The 25,107-nt window shown below is 33.8% G+C and overlaps 8 protein-coding genes and 2 non-coding genes across 10 annotated transcripts; 6 read left to right on the top strand and 4 right to left on the bottom strand.

Moving 5' to 3' along the window:
- Nucleotides 1-17: 17 nt before the first annotated feature.
- NAEGRDRAFT_71091 (uncharacterized protein) lies at nt 18-3,556 on the bottom strand (the record flags this gene model as incomplete). The annotated part of the gene is made up of 2 exons (XM_002673710.1): nt 18-1,892; nt 1,934-3,556. The coding sequence occupies 2 exons, from the start codon at nt 3,554-3,556 to the stop codon at nt 18-20; spliced, it is 3,498 nt and encodes a 1,165-aa protein (XP_002673756.1).
- Nucleotides 3,557-3,956: 400 nt separating this feature from the next.
- Nucleotides 3,957-4,467, top strand: NAEGRDRAFT_44697 (uncharacterized protein; the record flags this gene model as incomplete). The annotated part of the gene is made up of 2 exons (XM_002673778.1): nt 3,957-4,029; nt 4,106-4,467. 2 exons carry the CDS (start codon nt 3,957-3,959, stop codon nt 4,465-4,467), a joined length of 435 nt encoding a protein of 144 aa, XP_002673824.1.
- Nucleotides 4,468-5,700: 1,233 nt separating this feature from the next.
- NAEGRDRAFT_71089 (uncharacterized protein) lies at nt 5,701-8,358 on the top strand (the record flags this gene model as incomplete). Its single annotated transcript, XM_002673777.1, has 1 exon — nt 5,701-8,358. One exon carries the CDS (start codon nt 5,701-5,703, stop codon nt 8,356-8,358), a length of 2,658 nt encoding a protein of 885 aa, XP_002673823.1.
- Nucleotides 8,359-8,523: 165 nt separating this feature from the next.
- NAEGRDRAFT_58901 (uncharacterized protein) lies at nt 8,524-14,228 on the top strand (the record flags this gene model as incomplete). The annotated part of the gene is made up of 2 exons (XM_002673776.1): nt 8,524-12,416; nt 13,448-14,228. The coding sequence occupies 2 exons, from the start codon at nt 8,524-8,526 to the stop codon at nt 14,091-14,093; spliced, it is 4,539 nt and encodes a 1,512-aa protein (XP_002673822.1). The 3' UTR covers nt 14,094-14,228.
- Nucleotides 13,060-13,140, bottom strand: NAEGRDRAFT_t499. The gene has a single exon. It is a non-coding gene; the product is annotated as a tRNA-Ser (tRNA).
- Nucleotides 14,229-15,646: 1,418 nt separating the features above from the next.
- Nucleotides 15,647-17,579, bottom strand: NAEGRDRAFT_80825 (oxidoreductase). Its single transcript, XM_002673709.1, has 4 exons — nt 17,344-17,579; nt 17,161-17,273; nt 16,217-17,118; nt 15,647-16,170 (listed from the first exon to the last, which is right to left on the bottom strand). The coding sequence occupies exons 1-4, from the start codon at nt 17,576-17,578 to the stop codon at nt 15,660-15,662; spliced, it is 1,761 nt and encodes a 586-aa protein (XP_002673755.1). The 5' UTR covers nt 17,579; the 3' UTR covers nt 15,647-15,659.
- Nucleotides 17,580-17,720: 141 nt separating this feature from the next.
- NAEGRDRAFT_58899 (uncharacterized protein) lies at nt 17,721-19,174 on the bottom strand (the record flags this gene model as incomplete). The annotated part of the gene is made up of 2 exons (XM_002673708.1): nt 17,721-18,222; nt 18,276-19,174. 2 exons carry the CDS (start codon nt 19,172-19,174, stop codon nt 17,721-17,723), a joined length of 1,401 nt encoding a protein of 466 aa, XP_002673754.1.
- Nucleotides 19,175-20,119: 945 nt separating this feature from the next.
- NAEGRDRAFT_51370 (uncharacterized protein) lies at nt 20,120-23,557 on the top strand (the record flags this gene model as incomplete). The annotated part of the gene is made up of 3 exons (XM_002673775.1): nt 20,120-20,774; nt 22,622-22,920; nt 23,033-23,557. 3 exons carry the CDS (start codon nt 20,120-20,122, stop codon nt 23,555-23,557), a joined length of 1,479 nt encoding a protein of 492 aa, XP_002673821.1.
- On the top strand, nt 21,043-21,116 carry NAEGRDRAFT_t504. The gene has a single exon. It is a non-coding gene; the product is annotated as a tRNA-Val (tRNA).
- Nucleotides 23,558-23,711: 154 nt separating the features above from the next.
- Nucleotides 23,712-25,033, top strand: NAEGRDRAFT_56276 (imidazolonepropionase). The gene has a single exon (XM_002673774.1). It carries the CDS (start codon nt 24,056-24,058, stop codon nt 25,016-25,018), a length of 963 nt encoding a protein of 320 aa, XP_002673820.1. The 5' UTR covers nt 23,712-24,055; the 3' UTR covers nt 25,019-25,033.
- The last annotated feature ends 74 nt before the right edge of the window (nt 25,034-25,107 follow it).

The raw sequence follows: 25,107 nt of genomic DNA, 5'->3' as shown, positions 1-25,107 counted from the left end.
ATCTATGTATGATTGAATTATTCTTCAATAGTTACCTCCTCAAAACTTGCCATGCCCAAATTATCATGCGTGAAGAAGCGAGAGATTAACTCTTGAACAGGTTGAGGTAAAGTTCGGATAAATTTGTTATCGAGAGATGAAGCTCGGTTGGCAATGAACCAGTGAAGGTTTTCTATTTGGGATTTGATTTGATTGAGTATGAATGGATGTAAGGCTGTGGTTGTTTGTTCAATCTTGTTGAGATAGTCCAATTTTACAAGAGAGTTTTCCAATGTTAAAGAAGTGCACATAACTTGATAGTATTGAGTGGTGACATCATCAATTATAGTGCCATTAAAGTATGGATATTGAGTTTTGAGGAGGATGGTATGTGCAATGTTGAAAACTTCTTCCTTGTTTGCTTCTAAACTTGTTCTTAACATTTCAACTGTTTGTTCCAAAGTTGAATGGCTAATAAGTTTCGAGACGCATTCTGATTTCAATCTTTCAGACAATACAAATTGCGAAAATTCTTCCAAATCAATCAAATTTTGATACTTATAATGTTCTAGTGTAAAGTTTTCATTCTCCAACGTGTCGTGGTACAAAAAGTAGACGAACAAGTCCAACGAATGTGGATTCTTTAAGAAATCTGAAACATCATATTCTGAAATGTTCTTGTCAGAGAAATTTCCTAAAAATAGTACTTTGAAATAAGAGCTTCTAATGCTAAGAATGTACTTGTGAACTTTAACTATATGGCTATTCACAACCAGAGAGAAATCCTTTCCTTCTTCATCAAGAAATAGTCTAGAAAGTGGTTCACATTTAAATGTTTTTTCCTCTTCTTCTTTAATTTTTTTGTAATATATGGATTCTTCTTCTTCATCACTATAATTATATATGCCTTCTTCCGAGTCTGAATCAGATTCTTCTTGATAAGCTTGGCTTTCTTCTTCTGAATCTTCCTCACTTGATTCTTCTTCTGAATCCTCCTCCTCATTTTCGTCTATCATTATAGCAGTTGCTTGTGGTGGTTGCGTTTCATGTTTTGGTTCTTTCAAAGAGACTTCTTCTCTTGGAACCCATTTGGCCAATAACTTCTCAATTGTTAATATATTTTTCTCTTCTTCTGAAGACTCGATTTCAAATATACCAGTATAAATGCAAGTCAACCATTTGGTGATAACCACTTCATCAAAGATTAATTGTTCTCCCTCCTGAACTTCAAAATGTACTGATGTTATGCAAAGGCCGTTCTTTCTCTTTTCTTCGCTATCAAAGTATTGACTATAAAACTCTGGTAATCTATCTTTAATGATTGGAGTAAAAACTCCAACCTTGGCACCATCCTCAGTTTGAATAAAACTATCACACAATGAACTAAATTGTTCATTATTTAAAGCATTGTAGAGATCCTTTCCTAAACCCTCTGGTATTTCTTGATTGGTACTAGCACTAACTGGTTCAAGTTCAACAATTTCGGTACCTCTCAATAAATCTTCTTCTAAATCTCTGACATCATCCAGCTCTTTTGCAACTGGAGTATCTTGTTGATAGTCTAGTTTGTAATAGTATGGAAGTTCTAGACGAATGTACTCTCTTCCATTAGTACCGCCTTTTATAGCCAGTAGTTTGGCAACTTTTTCCACATGATCTACTTCAACAATGCCATCTTCAGAAATATCTTCAAGAGTTTGCAAGCTGAGTGAAATATAATTCTTCAAAGTACTATATGCCTCAAGAAGTAGTCCTTCATCAAATGATGCAACACCACCTCTTCTCAATAATCTTGTTAAATCCAGATGTAGAGATTTATCATTCTTGTAATAACAATCTATTGATCTATTTTCAATCAGATTATCAGCTGTTTGTTCATAGGTAAATGGTTCTTCACTGTAATCGAAAAAATCCTTTAAAAAGTTTTAGAGATTTTGAATATTTGAAAACTTACATATCTGTAAAAGGAAACCAAATTTTGATTTGATAATGGTTCACTAATAGCATTGTCTCTATCTGTATAATAGGTAATATACATTGAATCATCCAAATTCTGTCTACTTATTTTAGAATGTGCCTCTGTTTGGTGTGTAAAGTATTTTTCCTTCAATTTGTCGACAGTACTCTCCCAAATAGGATGTTTTTCTTTTACTGATTGTTGTACGTCATTATTTTCTTCTTCCTCATCTAAACATGAACCTCTTTGAGTTTGCACAACATCCCATGTTAAATTATCAGTGTCTACTACAGACTCTTCTTCAAACATGACATTTATCATTGGTTGGATGTCAGGATTTGTGCATATCACAAACATATACTTGTCATACTTGGTTGGGTTACAATAGTCAACAATAAATTGGTCAAGGATTGCTCTCACTAATGGTCTATAAAGCATGTATGTGGATTCTTTACTCTGAGATAGAATCAAATAAGTCAACTCCTTGTTAAGACAATCCAAAATCATTAAAGAGACTGCCAATCTCAATTCTGATACCTCAATTTCCTGGTGTTCTTGAGGAGCAACACCAATCATATGCATTTTCATCACAATTTCTATAATTTTAAGGTAGATGTTTTCGTTAGAATTGTTGTGCTCACAATGCAATAATCCTAAAAAGTTTGATCCTATTTTTCCCTTCTCGTCAGGAAGCTCCATGTCAAATAAATATGAGCAGTAAAAGATATCAGGGACGTAATCATCGTTGAAATCCTCTTCATCATCTTTTTCATCTTGCTTGACTATTTTAATGTGTTCCTCATCTCCAAAGAGCATTGTCTCCAGTAAGAAGGCGTCAGTATCTTCACTATCATTTTCAAGTACAAACTTGCTAACTGTTTTGGATTCTTCGTTTGTTGACAAACTAACTGGATCATCTATCATATTCAACTCATTTTGAGTTTTCACAATTTGTGGTAAAATGTACTTGCTCCATTGATCAAGAATTGTCTTTCTGGAGCTCATATCATAAGGCAGATCTGAATCCATTAATTGTCTAAAGTAAACCTCAACATTCTTTTCATCTATTTCAATACATTTGTCTATCATTTCTGTGATTTCTTCAACAGATTGAACCAAACATTTCTTGAACAGCTTTTCTACCAAGAATAAGCTGTGTGATTCAATATCCTCTCTCTTACTAATATATTCCTTGAGTAGATCTTTGGATATTTCACTTGTTAGTCCCAATTCCTCTGCTGTAACCTTATCTTTTAGTTTGACATCTTCATATTCAGTATCTGGTAATTCACCAACATTGTTTGTTAATTCGAACCAATCTTCATTCCAATATGGATTGGACAAATCCAAACTTTCCAAAATCAATCTAGCTTTGTGAACATGCCATAATTGATTGATATTTTCAATCACTTTTTCCCTATCTGTGAGCCCCTTCTCTAATTGATCAAAACTCTTATAATTAACTGGACCATTATCCAAACTAGCAATAATATGATACCAATATTTAGTCTCCTCCACAAGTTCTTCAACATTGTTAGCTTTTATCTTTTTCCTTTCCGGTTCTTGAACACTAGCATCAACAGAGGACAAGGTAGTAGATCTCTGCTCATTCTCAACCATGTCATCATGACTTCTCTTTAGGTTTTGCTCCATTTTTTTTGTGTGGGAAAATCGTCATAATACAAGAAGTTGTGATTGTAACACAATAACTAGTTGGAACTTCAATGATAGGGATTGATCAATTTAAAACAAAATGCTCAGAAATCAATTGATCCGAAATTGTGGTCGCCATATTCGATCAACACTAGTATCAACCTCTTCTTCTATCAAATCTTTCAATAATAGCAAGAATGGTATTGTTGTCCATCCTACTTTATCAACCAAGCTCATCACAACAGCTATTGTCGGAGGATGCTCATTAATGTACTTTCATACTACTCAACAGTCCTATGAAGCACAAGCATCATCAAAGTTTTATGACTTGAGTGCTACCAGTGGACAAACTGGTGAAACCATCAGTATGAGTGAAATGAGAGGGAAAGTGTGCTTGATTGTTAATGTTGCTTCAAATTGTGGTTTTACTCCTCAGTACAGTAAGTAGAATATATTATATTATATAATAATTTGATAATCATATTAATATATATATTATTAATTAAATATTGTTAGAGGGACTACAAGAATTATATGACAAGTACGGGAAGGATGGCAAATTTGAAGTCATTGCCTTCCCTTCCAACTCTTTCAATCAGGAAAAGGGTTCCACAGAAGAAATCTGTGCATTCACCAAAGATCGTTTCAAAGTAACCTTCAAAATCATGGAGAAGATTGAAGTGAATGGTGACAATGCTCACCCAATTTACCAATTCTTAAAGCAAGAAGGACCTGGAGGATTTCTCGGATCAACCAATATCAAGTGGAACTTTACCAAATTCCTCATCAATAAGGAAGGAAAAGTAATTGGAAGATATGCTCCAACAACTGATCCTCTTTCTATTGCAAAAGATATTGAGAAAGCTTTAAAGGATTAAATCTTTGCAACTAGTTGACCAGCATTGCTTTCTTCGTAAGAAATTCTTTGATTCTTGAGATAGGTTGTTACAGAATTCTTGATAATTGGATACTTTTTGTTTGAGTGATTTCCAGCTCCATAAATTACTGTTAATTGTTTAATTTGTTTCTTTCTCAACTCTGCTATTCTATTCTTCAGAATATCCAAAGCAAATTCAGAATATTGTCCATGTAAATCCAGCACTTCAACTCCATTATTCTTGTTTCTTTGTAGTAATTTTGTGGTCAATTCAACCAATAGCGAAAGGCGAATACTTACACAAAATTTAACATCTTTGCCGATGATTCTCTCCTGTATTGTTCCATCAGTATCTGATGTTTCTTTCCTTCATCACTCCACTTTTTGGCATCTGCCTTCTTGTCTTGTTTAAAGGCCTTTTGTGACTTTTCAAAACAAGAACCCATCTCATTTGCTTCCTGCTCAATTTTAGACTCCAACTCAGCAAATAGTTTTTGTGCTATTTCCATAACATGTTTTGAATTTAAATTCCAAAGAAACAAACCTTCATTAATGACCTCTTGAAAAACCTTCAAATCGTGAGAATATCTCCAACCGAAAGACCTCATCGTTTCCTCTACCAATTTCCATCCATTTTCAACATTGCCACTCGTTTCTCCACTAATCAAAACCGAACTATTGGCACTATTAATTGACACTTTGCACTTGCTTCGTTCTTGAATATCTTTAATGTTTTTACCACCCTCGCCGATAATGTACTTGATAATAGTTGGAGGTTGAATTGGAAAAACCTTCTGTGTGGCTGCTGTGATGTCATCATTAAATTATTAATGTTGTGATGATGAACTGAAGAAAAGTAGTTGGTTGTTATTTTTCTAAAAGATGACACGGGTGAGCCTTTGAAAATCATGGTGATGGATTGATGGTTAGTTTCTGATGCTGCTTCAAAGGATAAGCGGCTTATGAAATATGTTGTGTTTACTACACTGATAAGTGAAAGTATTGCGGAGGTTTTTTTCTCTACCACTGAATGATCTCTGCAATCGAAATGCTTGCCGTTACATTTGGTTTTTTAAATTAAATAAATATTTTAAATTTTATCATTAAAAAATCAACTACAGCCTACACCAAAAATTTAGTAAGCAACTAAAATAATTTGCATGATGACGATGGGCAAACAAATAGTGTTGTTGTAAAATAGATTATCTTTTCAGTTGAAAATGGATTATAAAAAATGTATCAATTACCACCGGAGATTATGTGTTTGATATTTGGCTACTTTGCAGAGCCATATTCTTTTGTTAGAGACTTGATTGTGTGGAGACAAATTAATAGAACAACATATGAAATGCTCGATAATGCTTCTACATTCTCATTGTTATTGGATTTGTGCTCGATCCGAGATCCAGCCAATTTAAAGAAGGATTATCACCAAAGAAAATCAAAGACTCAACGTGTGGCTTCATCAGCTGGTGATTTGATGGTGGTAGATAGAGAACCTACACAGGAAAACAAGAATAACATGGAGGATAATTCCGATGATGATTCTGAAAGTGATAATGAATCAGAAAATTGTCAATTCTATAAGAGTCATACATTTATTGATGGCTTACTGCAACATTCTCTCAGAAATCAATTTATAGGCTACAAGAAAAATAATAATTGGAATTACATGGTTAGAGGTCTTTTAGTGGCACGTTCTGAATTGGACTTGTTTGATGATGGTCCTCAACTTCATGATTTGGTTGAAGAATGGATAGAGGCATATTCTATTGACAATAGGTCTTGTATTTTGCAATTATTATTGGAAATATCTCTTGGAAAGGAAATGATTGAGCATTTGGGAATGAGAAATATTGGTTATTCTATTGTTGTTTTTTTCCACAAACTATTTGAACCAGCAATTCAAACAGTGACCAATTGGAGAGATCAACCAAAGCCAGAGTTAGAATTTTCAGATATTTTCAATAGAAATTTATATGAATTTTTAGAAATGAACATGAAAAAGGAAACCTTTTTAAAGGATGAAATGTCAGTTTTTTGGTTCGAAATGGAGACGATGAATAATTCCATTCCTAGGCAGATCATCTTGTTCATAGCAGAGAACTTTTCTCATCTCAATATCAAATTATCGAATGGAGAGGAGAAAGTGTGCTCTATTTATATTTTTGAGGAATTAAGAAAGTTTGGAATTTGTGTAGAAAAGCTCAAATTTATTGACAGAAGGTCTAAAATGTGCAATTTTGAGAGAACAACCTCTTTGAATAGAATTATTCCATTATCTTCGAATGGGTTTTACTTGCAACACTTTGCTGTATGGATAAATAGCATTCCATTGCTTGAGTATTGCTTGAGTGTGGACTCTACCTTGACAAAACAGACACTTTTGGATTATTTTGATAATCAAAATGTTAATATTAGCAATATTAGCCTCAATTCATACTCAAAATCTTATATTTCAGATCATTCTATGTTTTCTGTGCTTCACTATGCTGTCCTGATGAGCAATGTTGAAATGGTTGATATATTAATTAACAAATATATGGCCAATCCTTTTCACAAACATTTTTCAAGAAAATCGAGTCTCTACCTTGCCATACAAAATACCTTTAATATTCTTAGAGGAAGAAAAAACGAGGAAGATGCCATTCTTAAAATTATTACTGATAGATATGGGCTCAAGTGCTTGGAGAATGAAAATTTTGAAGCCAACCAAGTTTTATACAATACAGACTCATACCATCAAGAGGGGGATGAAATAGATTATTCATATGATTCAGAGTTTGATCCAGTTCCTCTAAACGAGCATTGCGTTGTTGAAATGGTAGATTATTGCCCAGAAACTAACATTGACGATTATTCTAGTGATGAAGAATATGAGGAAGGATTGTCTTATTCGAGCTTGATTGGTAGATATAAAGAAATTGAGCAAGATCACAATGTTCTAAAAAGAAAAAGATTTGATCCTTTGGTTTTCGATGAAGATATGCATAATTTCTCTCAAATTGATGTGAAAGATTGTGTACGTTATTTCGAGTCGGATGATTGGGATACTGAATTGGCTTTGCAGGAAATTCCATGTGAAGACTCATTCATTTCACTTCTTTCTAGAAATGGTGTAAAGAAGGCCAAGTTAAACAATCAGGAAATGCATACAATCAACATGAGAGAAGAACATTTTGATGAAGCAATGGTTACATCTAGAGCAGAATCGTGTACCATTCCAAAAAAACTATTTAATAACCTCATCTATCAAGTTTCACAAGATTATAGAAGTAGTAGTATTTGGTTGCCAAATGCTAGAATGTTGCTTCAACAAGCTTGTGAAAACTTTGTAAATGAAACATTTAAAACAGCCAATGCACATTCTCAATTATGTAACTATCAACACTCAACATTGATAGATCATGACATGTTGAACACATTCCAATCTAACAAGACTTTAATGGATAAATTTGGAATAATGTTTGGACCTTTCAATTCATGCCATAGCCAGTTTAATGCCCTATTAAGAGATGACTCTTATGACTGCTATATTCAAAATATTGAAAATTTATCAAAAGATGTATTTATCTGTATTGACCTATTTGAGACCTTCACCACAAATAGTGGAGCTGATGATGAGGATGATGATTATATTGACAATATGTCCTCATGCTCTTCAGATAGTATGGTATCTACGGTTTGCAAAATCACCAAAGACTTCGATGGCATTGGTAATGATTGTTATTCGACCATCTCTCTAAGTGAATATCAAGAATTCAATCCAAATTTAATTCGAGAAGATAGTTTATCTAACAAATACATCCAAGAAGCAAACAAAAATTTTGGGGAAAAAGTGCAATTTTACTCTGATAGGGATGATGCTATTGACGCTGTGAATAGATTCTAATTTAAAAGTTTGTATTTATAAACTAATTCAGTCTAACTTACTAATTCTACCAACTAAACCATAACTTCTATATTAGCAATTTCTGCTCCTTCCATTTCAAGGTTGCTGCACCACAAAACCGTGACAACAACTCAACATTCAATATTCAACGCACAAACAAAAAAAATGAATCTAGAGACAAAATCCACCTTCATCGACAAGTCATTCTTCATCACTCTTCTGTTTCTTGTGTTTTTCTCGTCCTTCTCTCATGAAACCTCTGTAAATCTTCAACCACACAAAATTAATTGGTTCCTCACGTCAAAGACTGGAAAGGATGCTCGTGTCCAATGTTTTACTGCAACTACTAGTGGACACTTGGTAGTGGGTGGAACATTTACTGAGAATTTGTATTTATATCCAAATGTCAATGTAGAAGATCAGTTTGTGAATGGGACGAAAGCCAACGAAACTGAACCAAGTGCCTCATTTCTTAATACTTCACCCTATTCACTCACAAGGGAATCATTGTTTGTAATCAAACTAAACGAATCAGATGGAACGATATTGTGGCAATATTCAATAGATTGTGAGACAAACGATTGCAAGTTTTATGATGTTGGAGTTTCCTCTGATTATCAAAAATATGCTTTTGTATTTCTTTCAGCCTATGTGCCACTTTCAAACAAGATTCATCCATTTTCTCAACCAGGAGGTCCTCTTTTCTTTGTATTTTCACTTGATGATGGCACACTTCAATGGAACACTCAATATCTTTGCTATTCGAAAGATTGTTACAATCCTTTCAGTGTTTTAGTCAAAGGAGATGAAGTTTATGTTTCTGGAAGAGGAAAAGAAGATACCTACCTTTCTTACGGATCTTTTAAGGTTTACAGAGATGCAAATGCAAATAACGAATTGGTTTCGAATTCTTTTGTCCAAGCATTTCGTCGAAAATCGAACAGTTATGAAATGGAACCATTGTGGACTTTCCAAACACACAATACCAATTCTACTGCCTATGTTAGGATCTATCAAGCAACCATTTCAAATACCACAATGTATCTGAGTGGATACTATAGCGGTACAACAACTTGGCTCGATAGAAAACAAAAGAATTTCACAATCATAGACAATGTCAATGTTGATTTTCATTCATTTTACATTCTTAAATTCGATACAAGTGGAAATATCCTTGACTTGTGGACCAATACTTCATACAGATTTGATTTGAAAGTTGATTTATATTCGAAACAGATAGGAAATGACCAATTTGTTACATCATGTATGGACAATGAAGGGTTGAAATCATTTACATGTATAACCTTATTAGACGATAAGAAACTCAAATATTATTCTTCCTACAATTCAGAGATGAATCATGCGGAAAATTTTGACAGACCTTGTGAAAGAGTTCAAGTTTACAGTATTTCAGGAATTTCAAAAGATTTGTACCTTGCAATGAGATGTCTCTATAAAGATATGTTAGGAAGGAATAAAGTGGAGTATAAGGTGAATGTAAGATCGATTACCAATTATAGAAAGGGAGAATGGCAAGTTTCATATATCATGTATGGAAATTACAGTTCAATGGCTTTGCAAAGGCATGAAGATACAAAGAGTGTCAATGTATTGATAACCACAGACGGTTATTTTACAGAATCAATTTCAAATTACACATTCCATCAAGATCACTATGCCTTCACATTATTCGAAATACCATTCATGTATCCATTTACATTTTGTTTCGGCATTAGTTCCAACGATTCATCTGTGTGTAGTTCTCATGGTGTCTGTATCTATACTAATGAATGTGAATGTAATCCTGGTTGGGGTTATCCAAATTGTCAATTCCCAGTGTGTGGTGATTTCGTATCCAATGATACAAGAGTTTGTTCAGGAGTGGGAAATTGCACTCAACCAGGACTTTGTGAATGCCCAACAGGATTTACAGGACAATATTGTGAATATCCTATTTGTTTTGGAAAGCGTGCAGATGACAGTTTAGTGTGTTCTGGAACTGGAAATTGCATTTCACCAAATATTTGTGACTGTCCATCTGGTTTTACAGGAAACGAATGCCAATACCCAATTTGCTTTGGAAAGAGTTTGGCATACAACAGTTCCTTAATTTGCAATGGACATGGAAATTGTAGTCAAGCTGACAATTGTGAATGTGAAACTGGTTGGAAAGGAAATGAGTGCCAATATCCTGTTTGCTTTGGAAAGATAGATAATAATTCTTCAATTATCATGAATAATGGAAGTTTAGTTTGCTCTGGAAATGGAAAGTGTATATTACCCAATATCTGTAATTGTGAAGAAAATTATGAAGGATTGGAATGTCAGATTCCGTTGTGTTATAATATTTCAGCTCTTAATGAGTCAGTTTGTACCAATTCTAATGGAAGTTGTACATCTCCAAATACTTGTCAATGTTATCCTGGAAGATCTGGTTTACAATGTGAACATTGGAAATGCTTCAACTATGGATCAGATTCTCCATTGGTTTGCAGTGGTCATGGGCAATGTATTGGTTTTGATTCATGTAATTGTTCACAAGGTTATCAAGGGCCATCATGTCAATATGCGATATGTTATGGTATTGGTGCTAACGAATCAGCAGTTTGCAATAGCAAAGGAAATTGTACGAAACCAGACTATTGTTCCTGTGAAAATGGAAAGTTTGTAGGATTGGATTGTGAACAACCAGTTTGCTTTGGAATTCCATCTAATAATTCAAATGTCTGTAATAATCTTAATGGTACTTGTGTTGAGCCTAACCTTTGCGTTTGTAATTCCAAATACGGAGGTTCTGATTGTTCCATTCCAATTTGTTTTGGAACACTTTCGAATAATAGATCAGTTTGCTCTGGATACGGATCATGTTTGGCACCAGATACATGTGAATGTAATTTTGGTTTTTTTGGAGAAAGATGCCAATTTACAACATGTTTTGAACTTTCCTCTGACGCATCCAATGTTTGTTATGGGCATGGAAAATGTATAACCAAAGATACATGCCTATGCGATACCGACTACACAGGTTCTCAATGTGAATTCCCTAAATGTAATGAAATCTCAGCAAACAAAACCAATGTCTGTAACTCTCAAGGTGTCTGTTTTTCGCCTAATGTTTGCAAATGCAACTCTGGTTTTTTAGGACAATTTTGTGAATTATTTACCTGTAATGGTATTCCATTCAATGACTCATCTGTTTGTAATCATGGAAATGGGACCTGTTTAGGCAAAGATAATTGCAAGTGTATATCAGGATACAAGGGACAACATTGCCAAGATAGAAGTACGGGTACGGATTTGGGTTCACAATCTGAAACAGGTTGGATTATTGGAATTACAGTGAGTGTTCCAATTTCTTTTGTAATGTGTGTTGCTACTATTGGTTGTTGTGTTATTTACTGTTACAATTCAAGAAGATGGAATCGAAAGAATACTCAAGAAAAAGAAGTTCATAGGAAACTAATGGAAATGTCATTAACTGCTGAACATTTGGAAGGTCAAGATTCTCCATTCCATTTATTAAGACCTTCATTGGGTGATTATAGAGAATTGGATGAGTTTAGTGATCCTGCATCGATAAGTAGTTCATTAAACATGTCTAGTTCAGGAAATACAGCTAATAATAATTCATCCGAAAGTGCTGTGGCTGTTGGAATCAAATCTATAACAGAATCTAAAATATTTATACCTTATAAGGATTTAGAATTTGAGAAGAAACTCGGATCTGGATCGGGAGGTGAAGTTTACAAAGCTAAGTGGAAGCAAAATCAAGTTGCCGTAAAGAAAGTGGAAGAATTGGAATCATTTTTAAAGGAAGTAACTTTATTGCACAATTTGAAACATCCAAATATTATTACTATATATGGAGTTTCATTTTTACAGGGATATTATTTGATTGTGATGGAATTCATGACGAAAGGATCTTTGGAAAGTTTCTTATATCAATTGAGAATTGGAAGCTTGCCGAACATTAAGCTTTCGGATAAAATTTCAATCTTGTTGGATATTTCAAAAGGAATGGATTATTTACATTCACTGAAACCTCCCATTATTCACAGGTAAGTTTTAACATCCATATTGAAATAACCAAAATAACTATATTCAGAGACTTGAAACCAGGAAATGTTTTAATGGATAATTCCAATAAGTGTAAAGTTGCTGATTTTGGACTTTCTCGAGCTCTCACTAAAAACACAAACCTGACCAATAACTTGGGAACTTTATTTTATATGCATTTCGAAGAGAATGGAAACTCAATGACCACAGACACAGCGACAGCTTCAGATGTTTACAGTTTTGCAATAATTTGTTGGGAAATTTTCTTTGAAGAGAATCCTTATATTTATCAAGAAAAGAATAGAAAGAAGTTATTCAGAGAAATTGAATACGAAACTTCAGAATACAAGAAGGTAGAGAATAATAGTTTCAAGGTACCTGCATTGGTTTCTCGAGGAATTCGTCCAATTATTCCATTTTCCACTTTGCTGTCATGTAAAGAGTGGTGTGAAGAATATTTAGGAAACGAGAAATCAAAATACGAAATAGTCTTCTCCTTTATTCAATTGGTTAAATATTGTTGGGATTCCTCTCCTAGCAATAGACCCAATTTCTCAGAAATTACTCAGAAATTGATGGCATTTGAGGAATTACTCAACAAATAAACAACAATTAATTGATAGGGCTTCAAAAGCAAAAACTCATCGCGATCTACAGGACTCGAACCTGTGCGGGTCTCCCCAATTGATTTCTAGTCAATCACCTTAACCACTCGGTCAAGACCGCCTTATGCATGATTGGACTGTTACTAAGAATTTTTTCAACCCCTTGGATTAGGGTATTGTAAATTGCTACAAATTTTTTCTATGCCCAAGTTCACCATCGAACTTTAAAGAATCCAAAAATAAAAATGGTGCAAGTTGTAGATTGCATTTAAAAAAATCTATTAATAAAAAATCAATTTAAAAAAATCGATCAACTAGAACGCGGAATCACCACCAGATCGGAACAAAATCACTGATCAAAAGTAGATTACACAATAATACAACACACAAAAAATGAAGAGATTGGGCTCAACCACCTTTGTTGATAGAAACTCATCGGAAACAAGGTTTTCCAAGAATCTTGTCGATCAAGAGGATGTTGTTCTTTTCAAGGAATTGTCCATTGATAGATTAATTAGCGATTCGGCTGCTTTTGTATTGCCATATGAACATGTAGTTTCCTCCACTGTGACTAGTGGCTTAAAGAAGGAGGAAAAGGTTGTCTACAAGCAGAGAAGTAAGGAGGAACAATTGGAAATTGTATTGGATTTTATAAAGGAACATCCAGCTCGAGAAAGAGGCTCCATCATGGAGTACTCACAAAAGAAACACATTAACAAGTCCCAACTTTCAAGATATTTGAGGGCGTATGACGCGGGTCAATTGACTTGTGCTACTAATAGCTCAACAACCCATACAATCGAGAGAGGTCACCCTTCAGCATTGATGAATGCATCCCAAATTGAAAAGGTGTTGCAGATTATAAAGTCTGAACAGGGTGATAATGAGGATTTTTCCAATAAGAGGATTGGTGAAATCATTTTTGAGTTGATTGGCAAGCAACCATCAGCTGGATATGTCAGCAAGTTTGCCTCAACTTATTTGACCTTGAATGGTCCTAAGAGAAAGAAGAAGAAGTTTGACCAATCTATTAAGATTGAACCAAAGATTGAAATTAAATCTGAAACTGATTGAATCTAATTGTACTATACCCTAGAATCTAACTTATCAAGATTAGATTTCAGATTTATATTTATTCAATAGATGGAGATATGTAAATAGAAAAATCCATCTCAATTTTTTTATTGTATAAACTTTCAACTTCTTTCGAAACCCCATTTTGCAATAATTTTTTCTCTTTCAACCTACCCCTAAACTTAATAATTTGAATTGGTCTTTCTATCTCAAATTAAATTTCCATAAATGATTTTTCAATTTTAATTCAAAAAAAATTAATTTAAAAAAAATGAAAAGAAATCGTGAATGTTTCTTGCAAAGTGATGATGAAACTTTTCAAATCAATTCCGAAGAGTCTTGCAAAAGACTAAAGGAAAATAAATCATCATCCTCCGATCATAATATTGACAATGTAATACTATTACTCGATCAATCATTCCAATCCGATATACTTCTCCAACTCTATCATCGGAGGCAGAGAATAGATTTATGTAATCAGGTTTTAGCTTTTCTCATCTCCCGAATTTGTTTTGATCAGGCTGTGTTGCAAAGTGTGAATTTATTGGATCGTTTACGAGAGAATTTGATGGGATGGGAGGTGGTTACATCTCAAGGGAATTAGTATTGCAACTATTATTGCAATATAAAACTCTTACTGCGAATGATGTGAAGAAGTTAACGATGAATTTTAGGAATGATTGGGAGATCATGTTGGCAGCTATTCGAAATTATCATTTTGCTGTTACGTTTGCTTCGAAAAAGTTACAGAATGATAGAGAATTTGTGAAGAGATCATTGATGGTCAATAATAGTTGTTTACATTGGTTTCAGAAAAAGTTTCATTTGGATAGGGAAATTGCTTTGGAAAGTGTGAAAAATTTGGAATCTTGTCGATTAATGACAAAACTATTTCAGGACAAATCATTTGTGATGGATGCTGTTAAAGTGAATGGATTTGTAATCAAGCATGTACCTGATGAATTAATGAATGATGACGTAATTTCAGAAGCCTTGAAGCAAAATAGTGATTCTATTAAGTTTATACCATCTCACAAACGAAAGCTATATGTGGAGGTGGATTCTATCCATGAATTTCTCAATTCTCCATCTAAGAAAAGATGTTCACTCCTTGATAGCCCATACTCTCCCTGTGATTTTATACTATCTCAGGAAACAACTTTGGAAGAATTATTGGAATATGTGCGGAGAGATGGTTTGAATCTCAGATTATTGAATAGTGATTGCTCCTACGACAACAATATTGTAATGGAGGCCATCAAATCGAATGGATATGCTCTAAAATTTGCTGCTTCTCTATTTAGGAATAGTAAGGAAACTGTACTCTTTGCACTTGACCAGCCCTATGAGAAATTATTCAAGATTGTGGAAAAAATAGATTATCTTGGTGAGGATATTGTGGAGGATAGAGAAATTGTTTTGAAACTTGTGATTAGAGCTGCCAAACGAAAGTTTGATGTAGATTGGATGAAATTCAATGTTGAAATGATTTTATTTGATCAAGAGTTTTTAATGAATGTTTACAAGGCATTATTTTAATTCTTGTATTTTGTAAAGGTAAGTTCTTTATTGTAAATATTTATGAACTTCTTGTTCTTCAGCAGTTTTTTGTTCTGTAGTCCATTTCAATTCTTCAGCCATAATTTGAGAAATAATTGGAATGAGAGATGAAGATGTCTTGGTATCAATGAACTGAATTCTAGTTCTTCTTTCTAGAATATCCAAAATCTTTACAGCATATTCATATCTAATTGAGTAGATAATTTCTGCCTCAATGAATGGATAGAGTGGATGAAGCTTTGCTGTACGTCCTTCCTTCAAAGCAATTTCTTCAACTAAATAAGCTTGATCTCCGTAAACTGAATTCAAATGCTCAGCAATGATTGGATCGAGCTTCATCTTTTTAACATAGAGAGGATTGAACTCCTCACCACCAACTAATTTGATTCTATCAGTGAATGGTGGGCCAATTATTCTTTCTTGGAGTTGTGGAGATTGTTTGATGGCCTTTTCCATAATATCTGAAGCCATACTTCTAGTAGTTGTCCATTTTCCTCCAATAATTGTCATTAATCCACTTCACTCAATATGAATAATTATTGAGCAAAGTGCCAACTACTTACCTTGGTGATGTATAAATGGCATGCTCTCTAGAGATTGATGCAGTATCCTTCTCCTCAGTCGCCTTCTTCAATGGTCTAATTCCACTCCAGGCAGATAAGACATCCTCTCTCGAAACCTTCACCTGGAAGTACATATTAATGTGATCGAGAATGTACTGAATATCAGCTTCACTTGGTTTTGGATTATTGGTTATTGGACTTGGAGAGTCAGTTGTTCCAGCAAGTGTTTTACCCTTCCATGGAAGTAAGAATAACACACGATTGTCCTTCGTTTTTGGAATTAAGAGTCCTTCATTGGCTGGACAGAATTTACCATCCAAAACAATGTGAATTCCAGAAGCTGCTTGAAGAAGTTTGGTAGATGTTGCATCATCCATCAATCTGATATCATCAGCAAAATGTCCAGCTGCATTAATAATAGTATTAGCTCTAACTGGATATGTTTTTCCAGTCAATTCATCCTTCACAATAGCTCCATTCAATTTTCCTGTGGAATTATGAGTGAGTTCAACAACTCCAAATCTATTCAATGACAATACTCCTCTCTGAATGGAAGTCAAAATTAATCCCAGATTAGTTCTGGCATCATCAAATTGACCATCATAATAAATCATGGCTCCCTTCAGACCTTCCTTCTTAATCATTGGGAATAATTTGCTAGCTTCCTCTGCGCTAACAAAATAACTATCATGAAGATGTGGATATGCAATCCAATCATAGAGTTTCAATTGAATAAATGTTGGAATAATTTCACTCCATGAATAGATTGGTGTAATGAGTGGAATGAAATTGGTCAAGTGTGGAGCTTGATTGAAGAGGAGATATCTTTCATGGAGAGCTTCTCTGACAAGGAAGAATTGTGAAGCATCCAAATTTGTCATTGCTTTTTTCAAATATCTCACCTTACAATTTTTGTAAATTTTCAAATTTGCTTTAATACTTACACCACCATGAAGTAATTTTGTTGAACGACTGGATGTACCACTGCTGTAATCTTCCTTTTCAAATAAAGCAACTTTGAGTCCTCTAGAATTGGCATCCAATGCAATTGCACTTCCTTTTAATCAATTTAAATTCAACATAATTCAAGTATTTTGTTCTCCAATTTTAAATAAAAGAAAACAAACCTGTTGCTCCACCTCCAATAATTAAAACATCAAATTCATCTTCAGATTGGCTCTTATGCTTCTCCAATTTGGAAATCAGCTCGGAACGTGAAGGCATTGGTGCATTCAATTTATATCCAGCTCCATAATGTTCATGATTAATAATTGAATGTTCGGGATTGAAATATTGATACATCCACAACATTATGATGGACAAACACAATGTAAACAGTGCCTTCTTGATAAATTGACACATTTTTTTCTACTGTTTTCACTTAAAAAAATTCACAAAAAAGAACTAAAAAGAAATTGTAGAGTACTTTTTTGGAGTTTTTACTTTTTAATAAGGATTTTTTGTTTTTTTACAAACATTATCTACTTTGATAAGGTCAATTTGCTTATTCAGAGCTGGCCAATTTAATCTTGGAATATCTTTCATCTTGAATGGCCTTCATCATGATAGCAAATGGGGTAAAATCATCACCATTCAAAACAGCTTTGAGAAGAGATGGTGAGAAACCAGAAATCATGGCAACATTATTTTCAAGAGCATTACCACTGACAAAATCACGAGAATTACCATTGACATTCCAAAAAATGAGTTTTGGCAATTCATAACCAGCTTCAGCATAGGACTTTTTGATATATTCCAAATTGCTCATTGAACTACCAGCAGCAGATGCGAATTGCATATCAGAAATGACATAGATGGAAGTTGGCATTTCATCTTGAGTCAACTTATTTTGCTTGGCCTCTCTCAAAATTGTTTCAAAGACCTTGTAAAAGTTTGTAGACATACCCCATGGCATAAGCATGATTTCTTGAGCTCTTTCACGTAAAGTAGTGTTGAGATTGATGGTACAGAATTGAGGATCTTCATGGAAAGAAATCAATTTTCCTCTGAAAGGTGGCATTGATAATTCACACACCAACAGCCCAATGGAAATTGCTACTTGAGTGGTGTTCCACTCATTGATCCTGATACATCCACAACTGCCAATGCATGATCCATGTTTCCAAGAGATTGGACACGTTTGACAATTTCCTTCCATTGAGATTCCAAAATTTGATCAGTTTCAGATTGTGCTTGTCCATACATGAATTGAGCTACAATTTCGTGTGGCTCAACAGTTGTGGCATTGACCTTTGTTTCACCCTTTTCTAACTTTTTCATATATTCGGCAAATCTTTCAGGATCATGCTTGTTGAATGCCTTTTTGAGCTTATTCATGGCATTACCTGGAACTTTGGAATAATCAATAGCATCCCATTGCTTCAAACACATGTATCTTTCAACAACCTTGATATATTCACGGAGTGGTGAAAGATATTGCTTTCTATATTCTGCCTTTTTAATTCCGAGTTCTTTAGCAATAAGTTTCACAGCACTAAACTTCTTGTCATGTTTACAATTCTCAGTTGGTGCCCACTTGGCGCATAAAGTAACTGGCTTTCCATCATGCATAGCAGCATAATCTTTACGTAATTGTTCAGCAAAGAGCTTGGAAATTGTTTCACCAATCTTTCCCTTTTCTTGATTGATATATCTCAACAAATCTTCCCATCTACCATATTCTGGTAAAAGTTCCAAATTGACAAGTAAATCTTCTGGGTGATTGTCAATCAACCAGTTCAAACACTTGTGAAAAATTTCACGTTCTCCTTTTCCTCCACGACAATCACGTGTTTGGAAAATTAACTTTAAAGTATCTAATGGATTTTCATTCCATGAAGCTTCAACCAATTGCAACAAGAAACTTTCTTCAATACCACGAGCAGCTTTAAAGAATAAATCAAGACGAGCTGATCCAGTAGTAGCATTCGATGGAGCACATTGATGTGTAGTGATCATTTTCAGAGAGAGTTGGTTTAAAAGTAGTTGTGTGCACAGAAAGAAGAAATTAATAGGAAAAAGAAATTAAAATCGTCGCCGCGAAGAAAAATTGTTGCGTTTTTTTTTGATCTGTGATAATCAGCATTGATTGCGTCTGCATTTTATGAACAAGCGATGAACATGTTGATGATTGATATAATTTTATTTTTAGAATGCGAAGGTGCAATTTGGTGTTTCGTGTTTCACTTGCAAACAGTAAAAGTTTCAGATAAAAAGTGAGGGATGAAAAAGTTTGTTGAAGGTGTGAAATGTTTTTGATTGAAATTTGGGTAATTTGTGTTGTATTAAATTGGGAATTGTTTTATAGAGATTAGAATAAAGTTTCTTAAATTGAGATGGATAGTGTTACAGTGTTTATTTTAATCGGTATAAATCTTCAGTGATTGGAATTTCTTCCAAAGAATCAAAACTCTCCACAATGTATCCACCAGCGATATTCTTTCAAAGTTACCTTTTCACTATTCTTACCTAGACCAGTCAATCCTTCTTTACAAAATAGAAAAACATATCAAAGAGAGTGAGACAGGGCTGTTCCAAAGTATCAATTATATGCGTGTTCTTCTAGCAATAATGTACTTCGGTTCATGAACCTTCACTATAATGTGTACCAACATCTTCCTGGTAAATGGCAGGCAAATTTATATAGATGTTGTTATGGTTTGAATGTGGTCATGGCTGATGTGGAAGGAAGAAAAGGGAGAACTTTCCTCATGGTGATGAAATCATGATGAGTAATTGTTTTTTTTTTGTTGAATATTTAACGGTAAGAATAGACAACTTTCAGCGGTTTTTAGTTGGCGCGAAATTAACTGTAAAGAAATTTAAGAAAATAGTTGCAGATCGGTGAAGATAAAAATTTGAACTTTACGCTTCAACAACGAAAAGAAAACATTTTCAAAAAAAATGTCTGCATTTGATTTGTTGGATGACGAGGAATTGATCAATCTACACAATTTTAAAAAGAATAAGCAAACAAAAAACAAGAAAAAATCAACTCCTATTGCAAAGCTTAAACCTCAAGAAACTGAGTTTACAAAAATACATTTGACGGAAGTATGGCATGTGATTTTGCAATATTTAGATTTGAAATCATTGTACACTTCTATTCTACTAGTTGATAAGAAAGTGTATGAAATTGTGAATACCATTGAATTTCAGAGATTTATTCTGAGTCGTGATTTTGTTGATATATTTTCTGGAGAGAATGAAACAGATCATGCTGCTCTCTATAAAAATATGCGTTTTCAAGGAAGTCTTGAAAGAATACTGGAAAGTAACGATCCAACAAATATTTTCAAATTTCGAACAGCCATTAATAATGATAATAATAATAGGAAGAAGAAAAAAAAGGCAACTGATGAATTGTTGCCTTCGATAGTGGACTCACAACAAGTATTCGAAAACTTGTATATGGAGTTTTTGAATAAGAGAACTAAATTCATCAATAGAAATATGAAATTGAGGACTTTAATCAGAGGAAAAGCTTATATTGGAACAAGAAGTGAGATTGAATTTGATGCGTACAAGAGAGGGAAAATGAAACTATTCAAAGCAGCTGGTGAGAAGGGTTTCGGAATTTTGGATAATGAAACAATATCAGAAATTCAAAAAGAAGAAAGAAAACAAATAGAATGTGAACATTTTAATGTGATGATAATTAAGAATGAAAATGTTAAAAACCCTTACACACTCATTTGTAAAACGTGTAAAGCAGCTGATGACCATTCTCGTGAAACTATTACAAAACTAATCCAAAAATATTTGTAAGATAAATTATTTTAAGGCGGATTAAGGTAACAAATATGTTGTTTAATAACTCACTGTAAGCGCCGTTAGATCAGTTGGTTAGATCGTCAGCTTTACACGCTGAAGGTCAAGGGTTCGACTCCCTTACGGCGTAACTTTTATTTCTTTCTTATTAAATCCAATATTGAATCTTTCCAAAATCTTCCCCAAGTATACACTTTTCTTGTAAATATTGCAACAGATCCCATGCACCAAAGTGTTTGAGACGCCTCCAAAACAGCGAGCAAATTCCAAGGAGATCTCAGTTCTCTTGTTTCTGGATATTCAATACTATCGAGATATTTGTAAATAATCCAGTTCACTAACATTGTAACTACTCCAGGACTAAAATACGTGCCAAGAAACGCAAATCCAATCCCATAACCCAAATAGAGACTCCAAAATGCTATTGAGTAAAATAGCTGATACATAGCATGATCTTGTAAATCAATATGATTATATGGAAGGAATAACAATTGTTTGGCGTGTCTGAAACAATCATACTTGTACTGGTAATTATATCCAAACCATATCAGAAATCCAAGTGTGATGAAATCATGATAAAATGATACTTGCTTAATTAATGTTCGAATTGAAAAAATACGACGAATAGAAAATGGATTAGTTCTAACAATTATTTCAGACGGATCTGAAGATCCGAAATTCAAGGAAACAGCTCCTCCATGTTGGTGTGCTAAACAAGTTTCTCGTATTTCTAAATTGGGAATCATGAATTCTTGTGTTTGAATGAGATTTTCAGTTCTTCCATCCTTACAATCCCAAACAAGAGATCTAAAGTATTGCTTCTTACGCTGGTCATCAATTACTCCTAAATGATTAACAATAGTATCACGAAATGTTCTTCTTCTCGGAGGTTTTGATGAATCTTGTCTTTCCCAATGAAAAACTCTGATCTTGTCATCATTATCTCTGTAACCATGAATTAAAACTGGATCTATCATTTGTTTTCTAGTGAGATATATGTTCAAATTAATGTGTTGAATCCAATTCCCATTCTCATCCAATTCAGTTATTATTGCATTGAACGGTTGATAGAGTAGAAATTCAACACATTCATTCGAATGTTTTTCTAATTTCAAATAATTAAACTTTAAATAAATTCTTAATAAATTCTTCCAATCTCTTCTATTTTCCACTTTCTTAGCCATCCATTCCTTCTCTTCATCACTCAAAAATACATTATTATTCTGTTTTCTTTGAAATTCATCGGAAACTTTTTTTTTGATCAATTCGAATAACATTTCCGAATCTCCTTCTCTAAACACATGAAAATACATCTGTCTCCAAGATTGCGACAATCTGAACATTTCACAAGGGGACAAAAACTTGCAAATTTCCAACCACTCATCACACGAAAGATCTTTCACTGTAAATTTTGGAGCCATTTTTTTTAAAATTAGAACTTGTTCTATATTCCATTACAAAATTTTAGCAAAAGTTTGTTTTTTAAATACTTTAAATATTTAAAATTCTTTTACAATTTTCAATTTTAAAAAAAAATGTTTAAAAAGCAAATCGTCAATTCACTATTGCTGCACAAATCTAATAAGCCACAACAAGTTTGTTCCTCTCTCCTCCGATTCTTTCATTCCTCCTCAGTGAATGCATCGGAACAAGAACCACGGATTGTTCTATTGGAAGGTGAGAATATCATGACTAGTAAACATAAACTGTGTGATCGTTTGAAGAAGGTTGGCTACTCGGTTCAATTGATGACTCCTCATAATAATACACTATTTTCTAGGGAGTTACTTCATAATACTGTTGATGCTGAGGAGTTGTTTTCCACCTCGATTGTTCATCACTTTTTGATGAATTATTTTGGACAATTGAACAAGTTTTTGGAAAAGCCTGAAACTTACTTTGAAAAGATTAAGAATGGTGTTGTATTTGTTGATGTAAGTGTGGAGTAATTTAGTGATGATGATGATGAATTTAATAATCGGAATTAATTTTCGGAACATGTTGATAATTAAAATATTCAAATATTGGAAATGTATGAATGTACAGATTTCACCAATTTATCCATTAATTTATGATCCAAATATTGAGAGTGAAGTTAAAAATCCAAATAATAAGGTTGGTTCACTCTTCCATCATACTCTTCAAGTCATGAAGGAAAAGAAAGTTCTAGTAATGCAATTGAGTGCTGATAGACACGAGAGTGCCTATCGATTGGGAAATCACAAGCATTTCTATACTGAAGATTGGACAGATTACAAAACCCAACAAATTGAATTTGATCCAACTAATATTCATGCAAAGAATAGAATGGTGGAACCTCTTTCTTCCTCACAATATAATGGAAAATTCCACTATTTCAATGGAAAGTACATGAAGAATGAATTTGAAATTGTTGATTATTCCTATAATAAGTTCCCAGAATTGGCTGAAACTTTCTACAAACCAAACAATATTGAATATAGACCTCTAGATACCACCGATACTCAACAAGCTTGCTGTCTCTTGTTAGAAAATGAATTAGGTATCAAATTCAAACTTCCATTCACCATCCCACCAACCAAATCCAATTAAAAATCTCATCAACTCGGTGTTTCAACACATTGACCTTACCTCCATTACATATTACTTGACCTCTTGTTTACAATCCTGAGAATCCTCCATAAAATATCTTATCCAACACAACAGCAAATCTTGTTGTAAAAAACACTTGAAAAAAAATGTATAAAACACTCCTCAAGAATGCAGAGCAAATTGTTGCATTTCCCGAGATGCCTCCAAGAAATTATTAAAAGGAAAGGAACAAAACGAGTTGGAGATTATTCAAGGAGGGTCCGGGGCCATGATTATTGGTCATGATGGTAAAATTGTATTTATTGGAAATGAAGCGGAATTAAAGAATTGGATTCATGATATCATCATGGTGATGAAAATAATGGAAAATTGTTTGAACAAGAAATTGACTGCTCGGGAAAGAGTGTCATTCCAGGATTGGTTGATAGTCATACTCATCCTGTTTGGAGTGGTGATCGTTGTCATGAATTTGTGTTAAAATTGCAAGGAGCTACTTATATGGATATTCACAAGATGGGAGGAGGAATTGGATTTACTGTTAGACATACACGTGAATCGAGTGAAGATGAATTGTTGGATTTATTGGTAAAGAGATGTAAGACCATGTTGAAGAATGGTTCTACATTGATTGAAGGAAAATCTGGTTATGGTTTGGAAACTGAAACTGAAATTAAAATGTTGAAGGTTTTGCATAGAGCCAATAAGAAGCATATCGAATTGGGAATTCCTGAAATTGTTAGTAATTATCTTGGAGGACATTCAGTTCCAAAAGATTCCAATTTGCAAGCTTATACCAAGCAAATTCTTGAAGAACAAGTTCCTGCCCTTGCTAAAATGATTGAAAAGGATGAAATTGGTCCAACTTTGATTGATGTTTTCCATGAGAAGGGAGTTTTTGAAACTGAAGAAACAAGACAAGTTCTCAAAGCAGGAAAGGAACAATTAGGACTTGGAATCAACTTCCACGGAGATGAATTGAATCCAATGGGAAGTGCTGAACTAGCTCATGAATTAGATGCATTGGCTGTTAGTCATTGTGAACATGTGAGTGATAAGGGAATTGAATTGATGGCAGAGAAGAATATTTGTGCATCTCTCTTACCAACAACTGCCTATATTTTAAGAATTGCTTATCCACCTGCAAGAAAAATGATTGACAATGGAGTTCCAGTTGTTTTGTCAACTGATTACAATCCAAATGCTCACTGTATGTCACTTCCATTTGTTATGCATTTGAGTTGTGTGAATATGAGAATGACATTGAATGAAGCTCTTGTTGCTTGTACTTTGAATGCTGCTGCATCTATTGGAAAGTCTGCAACCCATGGTAGTTTGGCTGTTGGAAAGGTTGGTGATTGTGTCATTGTTGACTCTAAGAATTGGGAACATATCATTTATGAATTGTGTGATCCTCCAATTTCTGCTGTTATCATGAACGGAAGTGTTGTTTATTCCAAGTAAATAGTTTACTATTTGTAACAATCTCTCAGAAAAAATATTCCAGAAAATTGTGAAATTAAAAAAAATGGCAACATCACGTACAGAGCCTC

The sequence above is a fragment of the Naegleria gruberi genome (genome assembly GCF_000004985.1).
Source record: "Naegleria gruberi genomic scaffold NAEGRscaffold_44, whole genome shotgun sequence".
NCBI classification, from domain to species: domain Eukaryota; phylum Heterolobosea; class Eutetramitea; order Acrasida; family Naegleriidae; genus Naegleria; species Naegleria gruberi.
This window is presented reverse-complemented; position numbering and strand designations above follow the sequence as displayed.